Raw genomic sequence first — 27,077 nt, forward strand, 5'->3', positions numbered from 1 at the left:
AGAGCTTTTCCACATGACTTGAATGATCAAATGTTAGACTGCTTTCTCTTTCCCAAATCCAACTATCTCCTCGTGACATGGGTAAATGGTGATAAGGTAGTTGAATGTCTTTGTAAGTGAGTGGTGGCTCAGATTTGTAGTTTCCCAAGATTTAGGCTGGGATTTTTCTCCAACATTATCTGATTTTGAGGCAAGTATCATGGAAAAATCTGACAACTCAGAATTCAAGATTTTTCAGAGGATTCTGGGGAGTAGGGGAATGACCTGTAGGAAACCCTAAGTAGGCAGAATGCCCCATAATAACGGAGCAAACACAGATTGAATTAGTGTTCTTTGATCTCTGACTATATGTAGGATATGTATAACATCATCCTTTATGACTTCTATAGTGTTATTGAATTACTGAATATCTGGAAAGATGACCCTGAGGAACTCCTCCTAGATCTTGGTTTTGGTAAAGAAGAGGCTGACATCTCAATGAAGGTCCCTGCTCGTTTCTTCAATACCTCTTCAGTTGCATGTGGGATAAATTTAGGAGTATTTCTGGACGCACAAAAGCTACGGATTCAAATGGAGAACCCTGATCTGTATGGTAAGAAAAGCTGTGCATAAAAGTATGTGGTTATGTTTAAAAAGTAGGAGATCACTTACTTTTTGAAAGCTTAAAACATCAAGTACTCATTTCAACTGGATCTTTGAAACAGCTTAATTATTTGAAATTGTGATGAACATTCAGACTTCTTAGTCCAACCCAGTTTCAAAGATCATTTGTTCTATGTGACTGGAAGACTTTTGCTATGATTTAAATCTTCGATTATCACCCAGTATTCCAGAAATAGCTCTATTCAGTAAGGGCAAAATATTGCAGATGCTGGAAATCTGAACTTAAACATGGAAAAGTAAGACAAGCTCAGCAGATCAGCCAGTATCTGTGGATAGAAATAGGGTTAACGTTCAAGTTGAAAGGTTCTTTAAACCGATCAATTGGATCAATGCTTTTATCTTCCTTGGTTTGTCTTGATCCATATCCTTTAAGATTTCCACCCAACAACTAATGCACCAATCAGAGTTTTGAACTTTCTCTATTTGTACTAGCCTCAATGAACTTTTGGCAGACCAGTGCAGGTTTCCATTATCCTTTCTTTTCAGAAATGGAGATAAGAGAGAGAAGCAACAGACGACTGTGACCTTGCTTCGCCATTAAGTGCGAGCACCTTCAGTCTCAATTCCACTTTCCAACCATTTCATAATGATGGCGTAAGAAAGAAATGTTTCCTGACATGAGATTTGAACGTTCAGCTCAAATACTAAGATTATTCTATTCTAGATTTTGGCACAAGAAAAGGGTTAGAGAATAATTCAGATTCCAGCTGATAGTATCTCCAATAAAGGGGATGTAATGAAGTGCTCAAGTTAACTCAGTTTCACTCAGGATGATCCAAAAATCCTTCTGGAAACATGTAAGGTTATGACAAATCTGATGGTTTCAGTGCAAATAATGGTTAAATGTGATAATGTCCTACGAAATTAACCCATGTTATTTTTGTCCCACTCTTGTCCATTCAGGTCGTTTCCGGCAACTAGAAGTCTTACAACAAGTAAATAATGCATTCTCCTCCTTGTTAATGAAGACAAACAATGAAAATCCATCATCTGAACTCATTACTGAGGAGAAACAAAAGCTGGATACAAAAAGGAAATGCAGAAAATTGCTGAGGAAAATGTCCCAGAGTATGAACCGTTCTCCAAGTTTCACAGGGAGTGATGAGAAATCTTCATCAATGGATAGACAGGCTACTTTCCAATGTGCTCACCAGTCTATACCTGAGGACAGTGTTTTGGCACCATTGACAGTCAGACAGAATGAGGCTGAGAACCAAACTTCTGATTTGCCTCTTAAAGTGAAGGAGGGCCAAGATAATCTCTTGGAGGAAATGACTGCCAAAGACCGAGACAGAAGAACCCGACTGACTATGTACCAGACAAAGAAATGGAAACTCTGTACAGCTGATCAGCCACCAGATTCCTTTGAAATGGAGGAGGTAAACAGAATTAAACATAAGGATTTCATGTCACATGAGTGCAAAGTAACGCATGAGGACTAGTTGAGTTGGTTTAAAACTTACTTGGGTTCTTGCATTGAGTAAGTAAAGACATAGAACATAAAAGCATAAAATGCAATGCTAAACCTGTACGTGGTGTTCATAGGGCCAGAATATTGTCCCTAGTTTAGGAAATTTCCCAAAAGAAAATGTCTAGATAGCAAAGAGATAGTCGAATCTTTTATTGACTGAAATTATCCCAAAATGAGCAGCTTAATTCTGACTGAACAGCGCAGGCTCCAGGATTCTTTTCATTAGAATAAAGAAGTTAAAATAATGACTGGAATAAAGAAATCTGATAGAGGTATTCAACAGGTTGAAGGGTTTTGGTAAATTATGAATATTTTCCATAGGATGGAGAGTCAATAACTAAACAGTAAAGAATGGACAGAGTTTTTTCAGAGCATTTATATAATTTAAAGTTATTAGAAGAAACAGCATTTGGAGCATCTGACTACTTACAGATTATGCTGGAGAAATGGGACAGTTTGCAATTTAAATTAAGGAAATTGATCTCAATACCTGATGCAACGTCTGACAAAGAACAGTGCAAGTGTTTGCACAGATTGCAACCTTCCCCAAGGTAAAACATCAGCCATAACATAGACAGCTCTTTGAGAATGACTCTTTGTGATGAATTATTTCATGAACAAATACAACTAATCTCAACCTCAGTATCTTTTTCTTGGATGGTAAAAGACAGATGATCTTCAATTGAGGAGATTGCAGATGATCTATTAGAGTCACCATACTGGGTTCAATTCTGGTCTCTCTGCTATAGGAAAGATGTTGTTAAACTTGAAAGGGTTCAGAAAAAAATTAAAAGGATGTTGCCAGGGTTCGGGGGGGTGAAGTGGAGGTTGAGCTATAGGGAGAAGCTGAATAGGCTGGGGCTGTTTTCCCTGGTGGCTGACAGTAACCTTATCAAAGTCTATAAAATCATAGTTAAAAATCACACAACACAAGGTTATAGTCCAACAGGTTTAATTGGAAGCACACTAACTTTCAGAGCGATGCTCCTTCATCAGGTGATTGTCAGGTGAAGGAGCGTCGCTCCGAAAGCTAGTGTGCTTCCAATTAAACCTGTTGGACTATAACCTGGTGTTGTGTGATTTTTAATTTTGTACACCCCAGTCCAACACCGGTATCACCAAATTATAAAATCATAAGGGGCATGGACAGGGTGAATAGCCAAGGTCTTTTTTCCCAGGATAGGCGAGTCCAAAATTAAAGACGATAGAGTTAAGGTGAGAGGGAAAAGATATAAAGGGGATCTAAAGGGCAACTTTTTCATGCAGAGGGTGGTGCGAGTCTAGAATGAGCTGCCAGCAGAGGTGGAGGAGGCTGCTATAATTAAACATTTAAAAGGCATCTAAATGAGTACTATACATGAAGAGAAAGGGTTTAGAGGGCTATGAGTCAAATGCTGGCAAATGGGAATAGATTAATTTAGCATACCTAATCTGCATGGACGACTTGAACTGAATGATCTGTTTCCATGCTGTATGACTCAATGACTCTATGAATGCTAAGAGTAGTCCCCCTCAGCTCGCCTCCGAACTTGAGCTTTTTTTTTACATGTTTGAACCAAGACTGTAATGAGGTCAGGAACTGAGTGGCCCTGGTGGCATCCAAACTGATGACCATGAGTAGATTATCACTGTGTAAATCACACAGGATCACACTGTCAACAATCAATACTATAATTTTATTGATGATCAAAAGTAGTTAATGTTACATTAATCAGCTGGACTTTTCCATCTTGTGGGGACAGGAAATTCCTGGGTAACTTTCCACATTGCCAGGAAAATGTCAATATTTTAAGTATATTGGAGCAGTCTGACGAGGGCCTGGTTTGCCCTGAAGCACAAATCTTCAAAGCAATACTGAAATATTAGCAGGGCCAATTATCACTGCCTTCAACTGTTTCTTGAAATTATGTGCAGTAAATTGAATTTGCTGGAGGATGCCATGATAGATCATCCATTTGGCAATTCTAGTTAAAAATGCTTCAGTTCTGGAGGAATGTCAAGGGTGAGAGAATGTTTTATTGAGAATGATGGCAACACAGGTAGAGGTGAAAACATGATTGAGTAAGTCCGAGCTACAGAAATGTTGTAACGTGCAAAGAACCAAGGTACATGGCTGAAGCTCTGAAAGTGCTGCTGTGAGTCACTTTTCTTTTTTTTTGGAATAGATGCAGGTGAGTTCAGGATGGGAACTGAGTAATGTAAGGAAGTGGCCAGTGATAGTCTTGCTGTGATTAAAATTGAGACTAGAAAGATCAGGTAAAATGGCAAAGTTAACAGGATGGACACAAATGTGTGTCAGGAGTTTATATGGAGGGACAAAGTTAGGGAGGATAGGAGGCCAGTCAACTCAGGAGAGAAAAGGTAATGAGTTGCGATGTAGGTTGAAATCACTAAGAACGTGAAGTTATTTGATGTGGAGGACGAGGAAGTAAAGCAGTGAAGAAATCTTGGTGATAAAATATTTATTCCTGAGAGTGTGGCAGAGAATGGCGAAAGAGAGGTGGGAGGTTGAAATAGGGTGGGATGCTCAAAGCGGGATAAAGTATCAAAGGACTGACCAGTCAGGTTAAGTTGTGGTCTTATAATAGTACCAACACAACGATCTTCATTGAGTGAGTGGGTGAAGATATAGGTGAAAGTGTAGAAGCTGGACATTAGAGTCAAGAGTGTGGTGCTGGAAAAACACAGCAGGTCAGGCAGCATCTGAGGCGCAGGAAAATTGATGTTTTGGGCAAAAGCCCTTCATCAGGAATTAATTCCTGATGAAGGGCTTTTGCCAAAACGTCAATTTTATGGCTCCTCAGATGCTGCCTGGCCTGCTGTGCTTTTCTAGCACTACACGCTTGGGTGAAGATATAGCCAGGCTAAAAAGCTTCACTAAAGAAGTAGATGTAATCCATCCTCAGCTAGATTTTCATTTAAGGCCATGCCAAATGAGTCATCCACAATAAATTCATAAAGAGCAGACATTTTGGAGAGCGATGGCAAGTACTACTAGATGAGTTCATATCTCAGTAGTAGAAGGTTGAGCTGTAAAGGAAGAGGGTTAGAAAGGTTAGTCCTAATGGATACAGTCTTGAGGAGCAGCACTTCATCATTCTGTTAAGAATCGTTCAGTCCTCTGGGTTCAATTTTAAGTTCAAACAGTACCATCTGCAATCTTTGCACTCATTGTATTTCTTTTCTTTTGGTAAGTTTCTGTTTTTTTCTTTGATGTTACTCTTGTTTTAATTTTGCACAACATTTGTTCACTATTCACTATTTATAATTCCTCTAGGCGCATCTTCTGCCTCAATGCCACTCCTTGTCTCCTTTCAACACCCTCGCTTTTGTCATTTCATTTCTCCTGTCTTTCAAATGATTTTTAACCTGGTCCATAAAAATAATCATCTGACAGCTTAGCAACAAAAGTAATGTTGCTCCTCAACTTCTAATGAACCTGCAGACCAAACAGAGAATGTATCTTGATTTTTTGAGACCAAGTGTGGCTTCAGGCTTTAAAGTGGGAGGTTCTTCTGTTTGGGGCAGGGGGTATCTCATTATAAGGACATGCATAAAATGAATGAACAAATCATGCAGGCAGGAAGTTCAGAAGGTCACCCAGACCTTCCAAGCTCCAACTTCTGGGCAACATATTTAAAAGGTGCTCTGGCAACATTTCTTTTCTACAAGTCAAGAGTAGCACCTAACATCTATTTGTCATCATCACCCATTCCTCAAGATGTCTTACAACAGAAAGTGGTTCCACACTTCAGCGACATTTCCCTGGATGTTTTCCTGCAGGGCGTCCAGGAGATAAGAGCAGTACAATTTTTATGGGATTGCAACAGGAAACAATTCATATTGGCAAAGGCCTCTTGTACATGGGATGTGTCCCGTTAACAATGGGCATCACCTTTTTCCTGGTGCTGTCAAATCTGTTAGGATTCACAGCTAAATGTAGAGGGAGCTACGACAGCCAGCAGCTTATACTTCTCCAGGCTCCTGTCCATTCATCCCAGCTGGAACTTACCCATTTCATCCATTTTTCACCAAAAGCTTGCATGAAACAAGGGTGCAACTACAAAAGGTGGCTTTGGTCAGAATAACTCAGAGATATAGAGTCATATGACGCAAAAACAGACTCTTCAATCCAAACAGTCCATGCAAATCATAATCCCAAATTAAACTTGTCCCACCTGCCTACCTTTGACCTGTATCCCTCAAAACATTTCTCATTCATGTACTTATCCAAATGTCTTTTAAATGTTCTAACCATACCTGCATCCTCTACTTCCTCTGGAAGTTCATTCCCCACACAAATCACTCTCTGTAAAAAAGTTGTCCCACATGCCTTTTGTTTTAAATCTTTCTCCTCTCATCTTTAAAAATATGTCCCCTAGTTTTGAAATCCCCACATTAGGGAAAAGACAACTCCCAGTTACTTTATCTATGACCATCATGACTTTATAAACCTCCAAAAGGTCATCCCTCAACCTTCTACACTTAAGTGAAAAAAGTCCCAGACTATCCAGCCTCTCCTTATAACTTACACCCTCCAATCCCAGCAACATCCGGGTAAACTTTTCTGAGCCCTCTCCAGCTTAATAATATCCTTGTTATAACAGGGCGACCAGAGCTGGACACAGTACTTCAGAAGAGGCCTCACGTATATCGTGTACAACCTCAACATGACATCTCAACTCAAAGGTCTGAGCAATGAAGACAAGTATGCTAAACACCTTCTGCACCACCCTGTCTACATGTGATACAAACTTCAAAGCATCTCTTGCTTGAACCCCAAAGTATCCCTATTCTACTTCTAGTTGTAATAGTCCTGCCATTGTTTGTTCGACCAAATTGCAAAACCTCACATTTATCGAAATTAGCCTCCATCTGCCATTCCTCAGCCCATTGAATTGTTCAAGTTCTCTTTGTAATTTTAGATAACCACCTTCACTGTTCACTATGTCATCAATTTTGGTGCCACCCAAAAACACACTAACCATGCCTTCTATTATCTCATCTAAATCATTAATATAAACAGCAAACAAAACTGGACTCAGAACTGATTCCTGTGGAACATTGCTGGTCACAGGCATCCAGTCTGAAAACCAAATCTCCACCACCACTCTCTGGCACACTCTTCGCGTAATGTTTATCTTTTTTCCTTCCCTTAACATGTTGACCTAACCAAAATAAAACAAAAAAAAACTGTGGATGTTGTAAATCTGAAACAAAAATAAAACTTGCTGGAGAAACTCAATAGGTCTGGCAACAACAGTTGTGGCGAGAAAGCAGAGTTCATGTTTTGGATCCAGTTTGGGTTAAAAGAAGGTCTCTAGATCTGAAGCATTAACTCTTCTCTCTCCCCACAGATGCTGCCAAACCTGCTGAGTTTATTCAGCATTTTCTGTTTTTAGGACTGAACCAAAACACGGTTAATTCAGAACCCTTCTCACATGCCCCATACCACAGACTTCTTACCAGTAACACTAAAATTGGCATTGACACCTCTAGGGATTTACATCTCAATGTTCATCTATGACTACCATAAAAGTGCTCCTATGCCCAGTCCTCAGGTTTCAATGCTTCGCTCCTTCCGCAGGGGAAGAACATGCACAATAAGTTCTAATATATCCAAGCAGTTGGGAAGTTTGCCTGACACAAGACTTCTCAGAGACAAAAAAACTGCAGATACTGTAATCCAAAATAGACAGGCAGAAGGCTTGAAGAACACAGCAAGCCAGGAAGCATCAGGAGGTGTAGAAGACGATGTTTCAAGTGTAACCCTTCTTCAAAACTGGCGGTGGGTATGGGGAGAGCTGAAGATAAAGGGGGTGGCAGAGGCAAGAAAGTGAGGTGGGGATAGGTGAAGATAGGCAGAGGGTACGACCTGGTTGGTCAATGGGAGGAATGAATACAATTGATGGAAGGGAGCAGTGGACGGGATGGGGAGGGGCTGAGAACCTCCCTCCCCATCTCCTGACTCCCTTCCCAAAACTCCAATTCCTGTGTCTCACTTGTAACAGGGACCCAATTGTCTATATCATATCAGACGAGGAGGTTGCACTTACATCTGTGTATGATATGTCTAGCAGGCTAGGGACCTCTAGCCCCCAAACAACAGAGGATGTCCACCAAAATCATCTGAAGCAAGCCAATGCAGCAGCCAGCAGACTTCCTGAAAATCAATGTGATTGTTGAGTTAGCACCTTTGAAATCACTTTTTGAGTGCTTAGGTGTCAATGTTATCTCAAACCAAGTTGTGTTCACAGATATAGAACTTTGTATTGCATTAGTGAGGTCTCTCTATATGTTCAGGCTTCTGCTTAGGTCACTTTCTCTTACAACTGACTTTGAAGCATGACTAAGGGTGATCACGTGTATCATAGGGAGCTGTGTCCAGAGCACTGAGTCTACCCTTTACTGCACTCTGGAGAGATTACACATTTAGGAAAGCACCACCTAAAGCCAAATGTCTGAGCTTGGAGAGTCACTCAGGATTATACAGACCCTTTACATAGAGTCACAGAGTCATAGAGATGTACAGCATGGAAACAGACCCTTCGGTCCAACCTATCCATGCCGACCAGATATCCCAACCCAATCTAGTCCCACCTGCCAGCACCCAGCCCATATCCCTCCAAACCCTTCCTATTCATATACACATCCAAATGTATCTTAAGTGTTGCAATTGTACCAACCTCCACCACATCCTCTGGCAGCTCATTCCATACATGTACCACCCTCTGTGTGAAAAAGTTGCCCCTTAGGTCTCTTTTATATCTTTCCCCTCTCATCCTAAACCTATGCCCTTTAGTTCTAGACTTCCCGACCCCAGGGAAAAGACTTTGTCTATTTACCCTATCCATGCCCCTCATAATTTTGCAAACCTCTATAAGGTCACCCCTCAGCCTCCGATACTCCAGGGAAAACAACTCCAACCTGTTCAGTCTCTCCCTGTAGCTCAAATCCTCCAACCCTGGCAATATCCTTGTAGATGTACATCTTTAAAACTAATGAATACTCCTTGCATTCCTCAAATTTCAATGAGCAAATGCAGCTCACCTATATTTCAGCATCCTGATGGCCTTGAAACTGAGCAGGATGTCATTGCAACAAAACTAATAAAATAATTTTCACTGAATTGGGTAGGAGGGATTTGGATGTAGTACATTGTGTATGGTGGGGCAAGTGGTGCAGTTGGCATGAAATGCCAGTTGAATATGAAGATTTATACTTTGAGCATAATGTCTGGCATTGATATGTCCCACTGCTTTTATCTTTCCCCCAATGCTTCCTGATCATTGCTTGGAAGACTCCCCTCTACCCTGCAGATATAGGCCTCCTCCCCGCCACATCTTGCATCAAGACCTATACCCTAGAAAAATGTGCTGCTCATTTTCTTGCATGTTCAATCATCCTTCAAAGGATTGCAGCCTGATTTACTCATAATATAATTAAGACTAAATCTTACAATGACATGCATCACACCTTTAAAAAGCTCTTGTAATTATGTAAGAGACCAAATATTTCACCTTTTTAGGTCTATAAACCAAAATGAAAGTTAATCAGTTAAGTAGCTGGAATAACAGCTTTTTTTTTGCACACCTTGGAAAAGTCAAGTGGCGTATATTTTTAGCTGTGCAACACAATATGGCTTTTTGAAGCAGTGATTGGAAACTTGGAGATAGAGTGGCACCAAAAGTCTTTGAATTAAGAAATACTGCCTACTGACATCCCTCAGATTGGTTGGGCTGCAATTTGCTACAAATGTGGAAGTGCAAAACAGCCAGAGACTCTGAATTGAGAGCATTTCCCTTTCTCTCAGTCAAAATTGGAGTAATCAAGAAAACTTAAGAAAGCATTCAAGTCAGAGAAGACATAAATGTACCATACTGACTTTCAAAGTGAAGAATCACCAGCACTCTACAGGCAACAGCACATTGTCATTGCTGAAATCAAAAGGAATTATGAAAGACAATTTAATCCACTATTGTGATCTAGAGTTCTGATCTCCAGAATTTTGTTTTCCCTGTCCCACCTATAATACATACCAGTCTATCTTAATCATGAAATAGTGTGTTTGTGAGTGTATTTGGAATTTTTAAAGTGGTATAATTGAATTCACATCCTAATGGATTAGTGATTACTTTTCTCTAATATTTTGTTAAAGCTAACTTGTGTAATAATAGATTGAATTATTTTCTGTTCATGACAAAACCTGGTATGAATTGCTGCTGTCCAGAATAGCAGTTAGTCAGGCAGATTGATCATCTTGGTGGTCTCATTGGGATGTGATATATTTTGTGACAGGTTATAACTAGTGGGGAATGATTATTGACTCACTTTTCAAAGTTCAGTCATGACAATTAATGTCATTGACTCATGACATCAGGGAATGGATATTACCTAACCCCACCAAATGTGTTTTAGGCAGGGGAGGGGATGTAACATCAATTGGATGGCTTGCCTCACGAGGTAAAGAATTGGCAAATACCAAATTCAAAAGCCTGCTCACATTTGGAAATAAATAATTATTTGTTGCCCATATGATAATATGGTTGCCATGGGCAGTAAGATTCATAACTTTTTAATACAGGAGGAAATAGGATTGTTTATTATTTCACAGTTCTCCTTCCCCCTTGGAGAGACCCCTTAAGAAGACACCTACCTCTTTCCTTCCCATCCATATCAGCCAACCCCTCACCCCATTCCTTGGATTTACAAGTAAAAATCCCAATCCAAAGCTCTTGGATTTATGTGGGTCTGGGAACCTTCGGATCACTTGCAGTCTCAGAAGTACTGCTACTAAGACTGTCTGAGCAGGTTGCACACAGCAATAATATGAAGCAGAAGGGGGCACAAATTATTGTGTTACCTGCTCCACAGTGAAAAGTTGTGGGTTAATTGCATGCTGTGATCCTGGTATCTATTCTCAACACTCATTGATGTAATCTTGGTGGCACTCTCAGAAATCTTAGCTCCAGGAGAAGTGAATATTGAATAGTATACTAAATATTTCATGTCCAATTTGAAACAACAGACTCCCCAGCCACCTCCCATCAAACACTAGCATTTTCATTCATTTTTTCAATGTCCAAACCAGGTGTAGAGGGAGAGCAGATGCCGAAAACTCATTTTTGGAGCTGCAGCCTAACAATTAGAATGCTTGCTGTATGTGAAGTGCCCAGCTGGAAAACATAACTGCATAAAGAATAGGACTAGCAGTTAAATATTGCTTCAACTATCTAGAAAGGATAATACAGATCATTCTGGTATAACATGTATTTTGTTGATGCGAATTTGCTGTTACACAATTGACAAATTGGAGATACTGTTTCTAAAGCGTGAACCTTTTAAATGATTCCAGCCCCATTTGTTTAAATGGTGATACTACAACAAGATTTTCTTATAACACGAAAACTGAACCACGGCATTGTAGCAGAACCAACTTTAAATAAAAAGATGGGAGTGGTGGGGTCTGTCTAAAAATAGAGATGACATAATGCCAGGACAATAAACAACCGGTATTAAGACAGAAATAGAAATTATATTGGCTGTGGTGTTTCCATAGTTGACAGTGATTACACTTTGAAAAACTTCGTTGGTTGTAAAATATTAATTATTTGTAAAAGTCTATTCAAGGAAGAAATTTGCCAATATAATTATGAAGTAAAAGACATAAAATAATGATCATCAGCTATTATTATATCAACTCTATCATATTTGTCTAAATGGGATAGAGGTGCCAAGGGATCTAGAGATAATGATGCACAAATTATTAAGCCCAGTAAAATCATTAAAAATATGCAACAATTTCATTTCTGTACTAATAGCATTTAAAACAAATATACAGTTTTTGTTAAAGTTATGCAGAATCATGTGTAGTGTTGATTTCCATATTAAAGTAAAAGTACTAGAGAAAGTATAAAGAAGTAGATTCACGTCCATGATAGGCAGATTTTTAATCAGTAAGGGTTAGAGGAAAAGACAGGAGAGTGGTGTTAGCATCTGTCAGATCAGCCATGATCACATTTAATTGTGGATGGCCTCAATAAAATTCTTTAAAATTGTGGAAGGCTTGTCACAAATTGATTCCATTTGTCAATGACTCCAAGCCTAGAGGGCAAAAATATAAAATAGTCACAAAACAGATCCAATTCAAACACTTGTTCTCAGAAAGTGTTAAAAATATAGAACTCCCAATCTTTATTGTGTTGGAATCACATAGTTTGGGTGCTTTTAAGTATATGAAAGGTTGGAATAGAAGGGTATCTAGATAGAGTGAATTAAATAAAGTGGGGCAGAGGTCCAGTGGGAAAATTGGTCTGTTTCTGGATTGTATTTATATATTTCTGTTTCAGCTGTGCAGTTTCTGACTGTATGACAGTGAGAATACTTCATTAGCTATAAAACATAGAATGTATATGGGCAAATCTTTTTTTGTTTATGAAATTCTACATTTTGATACTTCTGTCCTAGACGATAATTTTTCATAAGGACAATCCTGCTTTCTTCATAATAAAGCAGGTTTAAGTTTGATGTGATGTTTAAGAAGTGACTGTGGCAGATGATGAAATTTAAATTCAATAAAAGTCTGTAATTCAAAGCTAGTCTAATGGTGACCATGTAACCATTTTTTATTGTTGTAAATGTCCACCTGGTTCGCTGCATCCTTTAGAGAAGGCAATCTCTCTTACCCAGTCTGGCCAACACGTAATTCCAGACCCATAGCAATGTAGTTGACTCGTGACTGACCCCTGAAATTTCTAGCAGTCCATTCAGTTCAAGGGTTACAAAGGATAGGCAATAAATATTGGCCAACCAGAAATGCCCACAACCTATGAAGGGGCCTTTTTGTGGTGCAATGGTAGTGTCCCTATCTCTGAACTGGGGAGCCTGGGTTCATGGCCCCTCTGAATATGAATGATTTTATTATCACATATATTTTACAGTCAGATTAAACAGTAAACTACAAGTGAAAAGCTTTGCCACTGTTGCCATGATCTTGTGCCATTTTGAATACTTCTAAAAAAAATAGAAAAATATAGCTTAAAGAGAGTCTATCAGTCCTGAGCCAGCTCATCAACAATGACGCCTCCGCCGCCATCCTCCACCGCCTCACTGCTGTCTACACCAATTCAACCAACGGTGAAGCTGCCGCTCCTTCAGTCGCCATCTTTAACCATTGGGCCGATTCTCCTCCATCACTGTCTCGCTGCTGCCTGCACCGGACCCAGCAACATCAGAGTCATATCGCTTGCTGCAGGGCCCACCTCGTCGATGTCACCGTGATGCCATGCCATCGACGCCAGCGCTGGACCTAACCAATGACAAAGTCACCGATCTTCAGGCACCATCTTTCACCACTGGGCCTACCTCTGTCAATGCTGCCTCTGTTGAATCCGATACCACGTCCCGTGCTCGCCCCAATAAAGCAAGTAAGTGCTCACTCAAGTCCTCTCTTGACTCACTCACTGCTGCCCTGAGGTCTGCGCTGGGAAGTGAGCTCAGGACAAGAGGGAAGTAAAGGAAAAGGGGAAGAGAACAAACAAAAAAGGGGGAGAAAGAAAAGAAAGTAAAGAAAAGCAGTTGGAGTGGACAAGCCAAATCCGGGCCCAACTCCGCTGCCATCTTGATGACATCACCTGCTGCAGAGATGTGCAACAAAATCTCTGAACAAGTTGATTAAAAAAATAGGTGAAATTAAAAGTATTAATTTAAAAAAAATAGGTTATTCAGATTTATTAAAGCAAATGTGATTAAGCTGCTGACCAACATTATGCTTCAGAGATGTGCACAAAACATTCAAATGAAGATAAAAATATACCTTTCAGGAGCTCATAGAAGCAAAAAATTGCAGATGATGGAGATATAAACTTAAAAAAAACAGAAAATGCTGGTGAAACTCAACTGGTCTGGCAGTATCTGTAGAGAGAAAAGTGGGTCTCCAATAGTTTAGAACTGCAAGACAAAAGTCATATCAGGCTCAAAACTTGAACTCTGTTTCTTTCTCCGTAGTTGCTGCCTGGCCTGTTGAGTGTCTCCAGCACTTTGTGTTTCTTTCCTCCAAATCATATACCTGGCTTGTGACTGACCAAATAGAGAAGGCTGGTCTGGGGAACCACTGCATACATTTGAGAAACTGTCACCCACGATCTGAAGTCGAGGCTTCAGAGAGAGTGCACAGACCTCCAAACGATGCAGGTCCCCAGCCCTTCAAACTCCACCTTCTCCGCTTGTGGCAGAGTCTGCAGGTTGTACGTTGACTGATCAGCCATTTCAGAACCCATCCAACTGGAGTGGAAGCAAGTCATCCTTAAGGCCATGGGACTACCTAAGACGATGGGATAATTGGAAAAAAGGATAGCGGATGAAAACCAGGCCCTTGATTTTCCTTTTTGAAGTACATCAATACCATTGTGATTTGCAACCAGTTAGTTAAAATGTCACACACAGGTTTTTGTTAGGGAGATATACACAGCAGTTATTCTGTGTACAGCATGATTGTACAAACCATAAATTAGCAAATAGTCAGTTCATCTGTGTTTGTACATGCTGTCTTAGGAAATTAGTTGGTTAGAATAGGAGGAGGAGGAGACGTTGGTGTTTAAGTAGTGCAACAGAATACTTTGTATGCATTATTGACAATGCAAGGTGTCCTTAACAGTGCACTGCAAACAAAATGCTACAGTATTTCTGTATTATTTGTTACTATGTTCAATTATTTATGACATAACTTTGAAAATGTGTCAATACTTTAAAAATGTAGAACTCGGGAGAAAACCAGGCATGAATTTTAAAATGTTTTATTTTTGTCTAAGGTCCAGAGTTTTGAGGAAGATAGTCCTCCAAAAATGGCTGTGAGCAGAATATATTTAGGTAAGTTACAGGATCTATAACATTGAAAAACGGTCTTTAAGCCTCAGTTGAGAAGAATATTGTCTTAAGACAATGCATAAACTTATAAATTTTAATCACAGATTTTATATGTTTTTATTTGAAGGTTTTTTAGTTCCCATACACTGTTTGATCTTTTTCCCTACAGATGCTTTTTCCTAGCTGGAAAAATTAAATGCTTATATATTTTGTACATATCTCGTAAATATTATATCTTGCACTCTGTTCTGTTATCCTGATGCACTTGGATGGTATGATCTGCTTACAAAGCACATTTCACTGTTTTTCGGTCCACGTGACAGTAATAAATCAAATCTTTCCTAAGGTCTACTTATCCTCATTACTTTCTGGTTCACTTGGGTCAGATGGGCTGGAAAGTGGTAAGGATTAAATGTATGCCTTCACTCTTGACCTAAAACTTCTTTCTAACTGTGTCCACCATATCTTAGGCTGATAATTGCCGTTTAGTTGGATATTTCTGTGAAGTTTGCATGTGCTGATCCCTCCAATTTTTAACAAAAGGGTGCTTAATTAGTTAATTGTGCAAAGGACTAAAACCAGGAAGCAAAAGGAGAGGAGAGGAAACCTGAATTAAAAACTGGCTATTGCTGTATATTTCTATCTGAAAAAATTGGTGGTGACAACAGTATGCCAGAATGACATATGGCGCCTGTATGATCACAAGACTGAGGGGCTGAATTTTGGATCTACATGTTGTGATTGGAAAATGGAATTCACTGCCAGAGATTGAGCTTCTTGTCCTTCCTTTGTCACCTCTGTTCCACCTCACGGTCAAGTTGCTGAGCTTTGAAGTGAATTACAACTTGAAGGATCAGGAGGTTTCCATGCCAACATTTAGCAGCTTTCTCCTCTCAGTCAGTGGCTTTTTTCTCTCTATCAGTGGCGTCAATGCCTCCTTGCTTTAGATGACCTTGAGTGCATGTTTACACCTTTTCAGTGAGCTGACCTCTTTGTGTTGACCAATGGAGTGCTGGGAGAACAGATCCTCCAAGGGAGATGGTTTTCTGGCTTCTAGTTGCAATAGTTCATCCACTGATGTTGGTTCTTCAGCAACAGGCCTTTAATGCTTATAAATGCAGAAACCCTGCCATTTAATCCCAAGAATGTAATGTAGACACCGTTGACTGGAAGTTTCAATGTGATGTCAGCAGATTGTTAAAGTTCCACTGCAGTAGGGTCATCACTACAGCCTTACTGAGCAGGATTTTTGTTGACTTCCATGGGTTCCTTATGTCAAAGAATTAAATATAAACATTGTTTAAAGCACTTCCAGTTGGTTGTGTTCATTAATTATCAAGACAATAACCATGATTTTTTGATGTCACTGCAGTTTATACCTAAAATGTTTTTAAAAAGCCTGAATAAAGGAAAATTCACCACTTTTCAATAAATCCTTTCTGAACAGCTTTCAGTATTTGTTGTAAATACGTGATCTCTAGCATGAGGCTTTTCCTTTTGAAATTCCAAAGGTTTAAGTACTGTTTTAGTGCAAGAAGCCTTGGCTAGCAAACTAACTATTGTCAAAGGAATTCTATGATGTGGAGGTGCTGGTGTTAGTCTGGGGTGGACAAAGTCAGAAGTCACACCAGATTATAGCCCCCAACAGGTTGTTTTGAAACCACAAGCTTTCAGAGTGCTGCTCCTTCATCAGGAGGGTTTAATTGCTATCCCTTGCTTTTGTTCTTATGTTAGTACTAATTGAGTTTTTTTTTGATTCTGTCTCTGAACATGTTGGTATGATGGTGTTGCAAATCATTCTCCCCCTTCCCCACCTCCACCCCCACCCCCCATCTCACCTCACCCCACCTCACCCCACACAGTCATTCATCGTCAAAGTGTGTGGAATAAACATATTTTTGATTTTTAACTTTACCACAGAGTTGTTGCAGTACTTGCAAAGTCAGAGCCCGCAAACAGAGGGAGATATACCCCCACTGCTTACAAAAGGAGAAAAATTATTACAATCTTTTAAAGGCAGCTGGTGATAATAAGGATAGTGATTTGTTTTACACACACACACACACACACACACACACACACACACACACACACACACACACACACACACACTGACACACTGATTTTCTTGCAAGGGTTTTAAGCAAAGTAGTATTTATTGTACTTTAACACCCAAAATGGAATTAATAAAATCATAAAATTGCTCAACTCTCACTGAGGCATGCGCGCAGTGTTTACTAATGCACACACCAATAAATTACAAAGTAGGGTGATAGGTTTGTGAGTTTAAGAATCATACTAAAAGTCAATTATGCATAGATCCAGCAGATTAATGCCTTGGGTGGTTGCAGATTGGGCTCAATGAACTTGATTCTGCATTATGATGATTTAAGGATGTTGACAGACAATCTCTATGTAGACTCTTGGTCTCAGCAGCTACTGAATTGATTTTTGTGAGACACTGTCCATGACAACCAGCAGGCCTCCATCTCATGACCAGTCAGATTTTCAGAGAGTCATATAGAGTCCTACAGCACAGAGTAAGGTCCTTCAGTCCAAACCGGACCATGCCGACCAGAATGTCCATTCACGCTAACCCCATTTCCCTCCACGTAGCCCATATCCTTCTAAACTTTTCCTATCCACATATTTGTCCAACTGCCTTTTAAATATTGTTAATGTACCCACCTCAACCACTTCCACTGGTAGCTCATTCCATATACATACTACCCTCTGTGTAAAAAATATTTACCCCTTTTATTCTTTCCTCTCTAACCTCAAACTGATGGCCTCTAGTCATCGATTCCCCAATCCTGCAAAACAGACTGAGTGCATTCACCTTATTCATGTCTCTCATGATCGTATACACTTCTATAAGATTCCCCTTCAGTCTCCCACACTGTATAGAAAAAAGTCATAGCTTGTCCAACCTCTCTGTATAACTCAGACCCTTGAGTCCTGGCAATATTCTTAAATTTCTTCTGCACTCTTTCCAGTTTAATAACATCCTTCCAATAGCAAGTTGACCAAAACAGAACACAATACTCCAAATGCAGCCTCACCAATGTCCTGTATAACTACAAACTAACTTCCCTACTTCTCTACTCAATGCCCTGACTGATGAAGGCCAGTGTGCCAAAAGCAATCTTCACTGCCCTATCAACCTGTGACTCCACTTTCAGAGAACTGTGCAACTGAATTTGAAGTACCCTCTGTTCCATTATTTTCCTTCATGCCATATCATTCACCATTAAACTCCTACCTTGATTTGACTTCCTCACTGTCCACGACACCACCTATTTACTGTCATCTGCAAGCTTACTAATCATGCCTAGTACATTCTCATCCAAATCATTAATATCGATAATAAACCGCAATTGGCCCACACCAATCCCTGAGGTACACCACTAGTCACAGGCCTCCAGTCCGACAAGCATCCTTCCACTATTACCCCCTGCTTCCTATCATCAAGCGAATTGTGTACCCAGTTTGCCAGTTGCCCCTGGATTCCATGTGAACTAATCTTCCAGAGCAGCCTATCATGTTGAGTTACCAGCCATCTAATTGGTCTAATACGCTGCCTGAGGCTTGTTTTTGGGTAATCAATGCACTCCCCCAGATATTCTCTTCCTAAAAAGAAGATGCCTCCAGGTTGGGAACAATAGCAGAAACTCAACATGCCACACCTGGTCACTTTAGGATCTTTCCTTTTTCTGATCTTACCTCCAGGCAAAATGTTTGCCTAAGATTTGATATTGCTTTAAGCTTTAGTCAAACTGAAAGATGTTAGCGATGATTTGATTTTAAGCAAATGCAGAGCTTGAGCTAAAACCGAAAGAACTGCAGATGGTATAAATCAGAAACGAAAGCAGAATTGCTGGAAGAGCTCAGCAGTTCTGGTAGCATCTGTGGAGAAAAAAAATCAAAGATAATGTTTTTGGTCCGTTCACTCTTCCTCAAGGCTTGAATAAGCTGGGCAGGAAAAATAAGGAAAAGGAGCTCTGTGATAAATAAGGAAGCAAGAATGGTAGCAAAATGGGTAATGATGTGTGCAAGAGGTGGTCCCAATCTGCTATTCAAATTCATTTGACCTGTTCAATTTTGCCTATAATTAGTGTCCATGAACTCTAATGTTAACCCATTGGATCTGAACAGTATTCATTGTTCCATCAAGGAAATGTGATTGCTGAGCCCTGCCTCAATGTTTATTTGTCCTTGTCCCTTATGCCTGTTCAATAACTTTTCCTTTCTATTGTGTTTCTCAGTAAAGCTCATTTCCATTGCAAAGTTAATGACTGACGTGCTACCTCTTGGACAGTGCACTATTTGCATGGCCACTTCTTGTTTGCTTATGATGCAACAAGCAGATGCAAAATGCATCTGCTTATTGCTTCCTATTAAACCTGTTGGACTATAACCTGGTGTTGTGTGATTTTTAGCAAAATGCAAGGGTGTGTGCACGTGAAAGCTAAAACTAGAGAAGCTTAAATTCAGATAGTTTGATTCAGTCTGATAAAATAGTAAAGGTTTTGATTGGATTCCTATTGACAAGTTGCTTCATTGGATATGTTGTGGTTTTGGCGGATCAGTAATCATGTTTGTACATTATTCAAATTCAAAGTAAGTTAGATGTTCTTCGTATTTTGCTGGAAAATAGTAATTTGTAAAGTGAATGGTGAATTGCTATTTGCTTTTGATCTAATGCCTTGCGACTGTGGCAGACTAATTTTTAAAATATATTATTTCACAGGATGTGGGCATTGCTGGCTGTGTCAGTATTTATTGCCAATCTCTACTTACTCTTGAGAAGATGGTGGGGTGCTGCCTTTTAAACTCCTGAATTCCATGTGATATAGGGATTCCCACAATGCTGTTAGGAAGGGAATTCCAGCAGCAAAAGGCAACAAATTTCCAAGTTAGGATGGTGTGTATTGATGGGGAACTTAGTTGGTGATGTTCCCATGCAGCCATTGTCCTTTTAGGTGATAGGGATCATGAACTTGGAAAGTGTTGTCAAAGGAGGATTGGTGCATTACTGCAGTGCAGTTTGCAGATATTTCTCAATCCTGAGACTCTGCATTAGAGTGAGGTGATAGATAGGGTGCCAATCAAGCAGGGTTTTTTATTTCTCTATATCATGATGTTATTTGAAGACATCATGGAAGCCAATTTACAGAAAGTCCACACTTAAGCCTTCAACCCTAGAGTTTCAGTCAAAGTTATATACTCCATTCAATGAGTGGTACTTGGACCAACACCACTCCCTTATCTTGGAGTGACTTTTTAAAAATTCATTCATGAGAAGCCGTCGAGCATCAATGGCTATGCCAACATTTATTGCCAATTACTAGTCAATCCCTTGAAGGTGGTGGTGAGCTGGCTTCTTGAATCACTGCAGGCTGTTTGCTGTTGGTAGACCCACAATGCTGTTAAGGGGATAGTCCCAAAATTCTAATCCTGGGACTGTTGAAGGAATAGTTATCTATTTCCAAGTCATGATAGTAATTGACTCCCAAGGGAACTTGAAGGTGGTGATGTTCTCATGTCTCTCACCTTGTTGGTCAGGGGTGGGGGCATGGGAATGTTGGTAGTGAGGTAATGGTGGTATGTAGTAATCAATAGGATGTTTCTGTGTCCATGTTTGACCTGATGCCAAGAGACTTCATTAGGTTGAGGATATATTGAGGACTCCCAGGGCAACTCCCTCCCAACTCTATACCCTTGTGCCACCAACTTACCAGGCAATCTCTGAGCGCAGTTAAGAGCCAAGCAGATTGCTGTGGGTTTGATATGTAGGCCAGACCAGGTAGGGATGGCAACTTCTTTCTCTAAAGGACATTTATGAACTGAGTGTTTTTTTTAATCACTTGAGCGATGTGGACATTGCTGGCTGGCCCATTCCTAACTCCCTTTGAGCTGAGTGGCTTGCTGGGCCATTTCAGAGGGCAGTTGAAAATCAGCCACATTGTTGTGGGTCTGGAGTCACAGAATTTTTCATTGAGTTCAAATTCCACCATCTGCCATGGTGAGATTCAACCCAGGTCCCCAAATTTTGTACTGAATTTATGGATTAATAATCTAGCGATAATACCACTAGGATTCCCCCAGCTTCTGGAGCTGCACCATTCCGGCATGTGGAGATTTAAGCTATACATGAGACAAAAGGTGATGGCGATCCTCAGAATGATAGTAATGAATACGTGGGTCATGAGTCCAGGGAGTTTTGCCAGCATCAATCCATAGGCCTTTATGAAGAAATCAAAAAGATGATGTAGATGTGGATGGTGTGTAATTGCCTTTCAAATGCGTATATGGACAAAAAGAAGCAAATTAGAATTCTGACATCAGACAGGTTCAATTAAGAAAGTAAGCTATCCACACCTAGATCCACAATGAATTTACCTAAAACAGATAACTGCAGCATACGTGAGACTAATGTTTAATGCTTGCAATCTGTGGTTGAAATTAAAATTTCATTTCACAATTACATTTGACATTTAGAATTTGTATTTGACTTTTACACTGCATGTTTCAGCAGATGTTGTATGTGTTCAGATATTGAAATCTCCTCGTGTCAACAGCTGTCTGATGTGTGTTTGCTCATCACTCCAACAAGAACTGGAACAGAGGCGTATAAATGCTGTGCAATCCCTACCCTACTGCCTGCCTGCTCTTCACTGTCCTAACGCTGCAAGTTGTGCAGGATCATTCCACATGTACTCTGCCAAACATTCCTTTTCTGTCATGTACAAAGGAAGTATCATTATCCTTGATAGCAAAAGTATTTTAATTCAACAAACCTTAATGTATTGGGCTGTATTGAAGGGCTATTTATACAGGATTACAAAGGACATTACAAAGGACAGCGTGGGTGGCACGGTGGTTGTGGGCGGCACGGTGGCACAGTGGTTAGCACTTCTGCCTCACAGCGCCTGAGACCCAGGTTCAATTCCCGACTCAGGTGACTGACTGTGTGGAGTTTGCACGTTCTCCCTGTGTCTGCGTGGGTTTCCTCTGGGTGCTTCGGTTTCCTCCCACAGTCCAAAGATGTGTGGGTCAGGTGAATTGGCCATGCTAAATTGCCCGTAGTGTTAGGTAAGGGGTAAATGTAGGGGTATGGGTGGGTTGCGCTTCGGCGGGTCAGCGTGGACTTGTTGGGCCGAAGGGCCTGTTTCCACACTGTAAGTAATCTAATCTAATCTAATTTGGGACAGAAACTGGTCATTTGGTGCAATGTGTCCATACTGGGTTTCATGATCCCCTCCCATCTTTCCTCATCAAAACCTACCATTTAATCATCTATTCTCTCTCACATGCTTGTCTAATTTCTCCTTAAATACATGTTAACTGCACCTTGCGGTACCCAGTCCTATATTCTAACCACACTTTGGGGAAAGAAGTTTCTTCTGAATTCCCTGCCAAATTTCCTGATAACTAACTTATCTCAATGATGTCCAGTTATGCTCTTCTCACAATCTCCCTGCACCCCATACAGACAATACCTTCATACTTTTAAAGGCCTGGGTGGCATGGTGGCGCAGTGGTTAGCACTGCTGCCTAACAGCACCAGAGACCCGGGTTCAATTCCCGACTCAGGTGACTGACTGTGTGGACATTCTTCCCGTGTCTGTGTGGATTTCCTCCAGGTGCTCCGGTTTCCTCCCACAGTCCAAAGATGTGCAGGTTAGGTGAATTGGCCATGCTAAATTGCCCGTAGTGTTAGGTAAAGGGGTAAATGTAGGGGAATGAATGGGTTGCGCTTTGCTGGGTCGGTGTGGACTTGTTGGGCCAAAGGGCCTGTTTCCACACTAAGTAATCTAATGTATAAAACCTCACTACTCATACTTGTTTTTCACAAGAGAAAAATGATCTAGCCTATCAATCTTTTCCGACTTGTACTTGCATGCATTTCTAGTGTCATCCTTGGTAATCTCTGCACTCATTCTGTGCCTTTGTATTCTCTCTGTAATATAGTGACCAGAACTGCACAGTACTCCGTGTGGCATACGTATTTTGAGGATGAAGCCATTGCTGAATGATTTAGGGCATTTTGTTAATCAAATGCCTATTCAATTACAGAAGAGATACAAATATTTAATTTAAGTATGTTCCAATTGTTGCCGCATCACACTACCTGTGTCACACTTGGCTCAACAGTAGTGCCTCTCAATTAGAACTTGGAAGTTTTATTCTGGGCCTGGAGCTCATAACTTATGTTGACTGGGGGATTATGGTTTTATATTGTTTGAGGTGCCATATTTAAGTTGAATTGTTAGATTGAATTTCTTACCAAACTTTTCAAATGAATATAAAAGTTTTTGAGGTATAATTAAAGAGCATCAAACTGCTCCTACTGTGCTGCCCAATATTTATCCTTCAAACATATCATGCTTACATAGATTATAATACCTCGTGTGTAACGCTTCCACATTGAAATTGCCTTCACTATTTATCCACATTACAAATTACTAGAATTTTGTAAAAAATGCATTATCTATGAAGCAGTTTAGAACATGATGAGATGAAAGACAAACGTCATTTTTTTTCCCACATGGCAACATTGGATGATTGTCATGTCATGCTAAATATTTTTCTTTTTATAACAGATGTGAAAAGAGAAAATAGCTGTCAGTCAGACAGTAGTGGATTTCTGGAGGATCCATTCATCCCATTGCAGGTATATGATTTTTTAAAAACTAAATCTTACTGCATGTTATATTCAAATCTCCGTATTTCTTATAACTCTCTCATTGGTAGTAAGAATGTACATTGCCTTATCTAGCATACAAATTCTTTTTTCCTTCACTATTCTCAGTCTTTGACCCTAACACAGGTGGATTTTCCAGCTCTTAATTTCATAATTCAGGGACTTTATCTTCTGCTAAGTTAGTTCATTGATGAGGTGACTGGAGTCTTTGGCATCTCCTAATAAAATCATACACAGCTTATTTTGTAGCTTTCAACTGTCCTTACTTCTCATTTTCAACTTTACTCTTTCTTTCCTGTATCTCAATCCCTCCCAGTAAACAGGTTACATAAGGTAAAATCTAGGCTACTTGAGAAAATACCCTGTACAGGAAAAAAAGGTAGTTCAATAATTTTAAGTTCAATAATCTTAAAATGTTAAGACAATTTTTTGTAAAAAATCTTACATTAGGAATGAAGACTTTTTTGTGTCAACATTTTTTCTCAAATATATTCTATGATATTTCAATATTCACATTGAAAACTGCCTCTGTAAATTTACTGTACAGTAATTACATCGTCCCTGTCTGTGAGGGCATTCCAGTTAATCAATATCGTAAAAGTTTTTCAGCCCTGAAGATTGCAAAATCAAATATTTCACAATGGAGATGGAATGACAATTACATGCTGTCGCTTCCCCTCCTATTCAGTCCAATCACCTGAAGTCAATATGTGATATTACCATCCTATTATCATGTCATGGAGAGCTTGAAAATGACAGACAGCAACAACTTTTATTTGCAAAGTACCTTTAAGACAGTAAGACTTTGCAAGATGCTTCACAAAAGCCTCTCAAAAACAATTTAGGACTCTGAAACAGTTCAGCAGATATTCAATCACCTGACCACATGGTTGGTCTAAGCCAAAAGTAGGTTTTAAGGAGTTTCCTAAGGGAAGAAAAGTTAGAAAGGCAGAAATGTAAAAGGAAGTAGTTCTGGAGCTTGGGGCCTAGACAACAGAGGATGTGGAGCAATTGAGTTCCATATGTTTCAGCGGCTAGATTTCGAGGTGGGCAGAGTTTTCAGTGACAGGAGGAGGTAGGACAGAGCAAAGCAATATACAAATATGAAAACAAGGATAAGAATATTAAAGTTCAAGTTGCTTAACCAGGATTCAACTTTTGTCAGAAAGACAAGAAAGAATTGGGACTTGCTGCATTTTAAAGACTTGCTGCAAGTTTTGCTTTCTTTCAAGTTTCCAGTGAGTAAAATGTAAAAGACCACCCAAAAATATATTGGAATAGGTATGTCTGGAGGTAGCAAATGCTTAAAAGAGGGACAGAAAGTTAAGGTCAATTTAATAAAGCTGATCTCTTCATTTGAGAAGTTATCTACTCATAATGCAAATATTTCTCCAACTTGTAGAAAGTGTCAATAAAATATTAAAAAATTGGTGAATGTTTGGAGTACAGAGGAAGCTCAATTATCCAGCATTCGATTATCCAAATTTCGGATTATCTGAACAAGATTGCAAGGTCCCGATGCTTGGTCAAACTGTATTATCTGTCATTGAATTATCTGAACATGCAATTATCTGAACAAAATGCACCCCACCTGTGTTGTTCAGATAATTGTGGTTCCTTTGAGTTGGACATTCTAATTTCCTGGCAAAACTTATTTGTATTTCTATTCAGTGATGTGTGAAATGCAGAGATGTCTGAGAATCTGGGTGCATGTATCACATGTTAGAATATAGTCACAGCAAGTAATTAAGAAAGTTGATACAATATTGCACGGAGAATCGAATACCAAAGTAGGGAGGTTATGCTTCAGTCATACAGGCCATTAGTAAGGACATATCTGTAATACCTTGTACCAGCATTGGTCTTCTGATTTAAGGAAGGCTGTATACGAAGGAAGCAGTTCAGTGAAAGTTTACTAGACGAATAGCTGGAATGGAGTGATTATCTTATAAGGCAAGGGTGGACAGACTCAGGAACAAAGGAACTTGATGTACACGGCCATAGATCTGCAAAGGTGTCCACTCAGGGAGACAGGCTGTTGAAGAAGGTATGCAGAATGCTTGTCTTCATTAGCTGGAGCATAGAATACAGGAGCAAGGAAGTCTTAATACAACTTTACAAAATTGTTTAGGCCAAAGATTTAATGCTGTGTGCTGTTCTGGTCACTGCACTATCAGAAGGATGTGATTGTACTGGGGAGAGTGCAGAGAAGATTTATAAAGGTGTAGCCTGGGATGGATAATCTTAGTTATGAGGAGAAATTAAGTGTGCTTTCCCTGGACAAGAGAAGACTGGGGAGGTTTCTGATTGAGGTGTACAATATTGTAAGAGGCAGAGAAAGGGGAGATGGTGAGAATCTTTTCCCTATGGCAAATAGTCTAAGACTACAGAGCAAAATGTGAGGATTATGTGGTTTAGAGGAGATCTGAGAAAATAAAATCACCGAGAGGGTGGTGGAAATATGGAGTGGCTGCCTGAGAAGGTAATGGAGGCAAGTGCTCTCATCCAAGTGTATCTTAAATGTTGTGAATGTTTAAAATATCAGAGCAAGGTAGGTTATGGACCAAGTGCACATAAGTGGGATTAGCGTAGTTGGATCTTTATTGGTCAGCCTGTTTTTATGTTGTACGACTCTATGATGCTCTGTACCATAGTATTCTGTACTCTCTATTTCCCTGTACAGTTTGTTTGTGCCATTCTCACTACTTGGTTTCCCATTTACCTTGTTTTATTTGCAAATTTAGCTACAATACACTTGGTTCCTTAATCAAAACCATTAATATCGATTCTAAATATTTCAGACTCCAAGAGTGACCTTGCTTCACTCACTAATTACAGTTTACTGACCTGAATATGACTCGACCCCAGTAATGCGGTGCCTGACAATTTTATTATGAATTGTTATTTTGCTGAATTTTAACAGATACCATTTTTTGGATCAGAAAATAAGTGAAGCCCTGCCTGTTTTGTGGCAGCAGAAGTACCTGTCATGATCACTTCACAGCTCAGATCAAAGCCTTCTCATTTCTCTCCCAGTTAAAGAATAAAGATCATTACACAACATGTCATTAGCTCAGGCGATGCAAGGGTACTTCACAGCTAATGAATGTAAGGACGTGCATTGTGGGTATTCCAACTATTAGAACTATTTTAAACTGATACTTGGGGCTGGATTTTCAATTCCTGGTTGGGATGGAAGAAGGTTCGGGCACAATTTGGAAATTGCAGGATTCCACCATCTTCAGTACACTTTCCAACTTTCAAAGGGATTGCAGCAAGGAGGGAATGAGAACTCCACCTGCTTCCAGTTAATGGTCAGGTATTGCTGCTACCTGGCTTTTCCACTGGTATGAGACCAGCAGCAGGCAGACC

The 27,077-nt window shown here is 39.9% G+C and overlaps 1 protein-coding gene across 2 annotated transcripts in view; it reads left to right on the forward strand.

The window, feature by feature from the left end:
* LOC132815343 (protein ITPRID1-like) overlaps positions 1–27,077 on the forward strand; it is a 143,914-nt gene that overhangs the window by 58,913 nt on the left and 57,924 nt on the right. For both annotated transcript variants that reach the window (XM_060824207.1, XM_060824208.1), the window contains 4 exons: positions 390–592; positions 1,567–2,042; positions 14,944–15,001; positions 23,605–23,675. In XM_060824207.1, the coding sequence (XP_060680190.1) occupies positions 390–592; positions 1,567–2,042; positions 14,944–15,001; positions 23,605–23,675 (808 nt within the window). The remainder of the gene's footprint in view (positions 1–389; positions 593–1,566; positions 2,043–14,943; positions 15,002–23,604; positions 23,676–27,077) is intronic.

This window comes from Hemiscyllium ocellatum, chromosome 4, assembly GCF_020745735.1.
Source record: "Hemiscyllium ocellatum isolate sHemOce1 chromosome 4, sHemOce1.pat.X.cur, whole genome shotgun sequence".
Classification (NCBI taxonomy): domain Eukaryota; kingdom Metazoa; phylum Chordata; class Chondrichthyes; order Orectolobiformes; family Hemiscylliidae; genus Hemiscyllium; species Hemiscyllium ocellatum.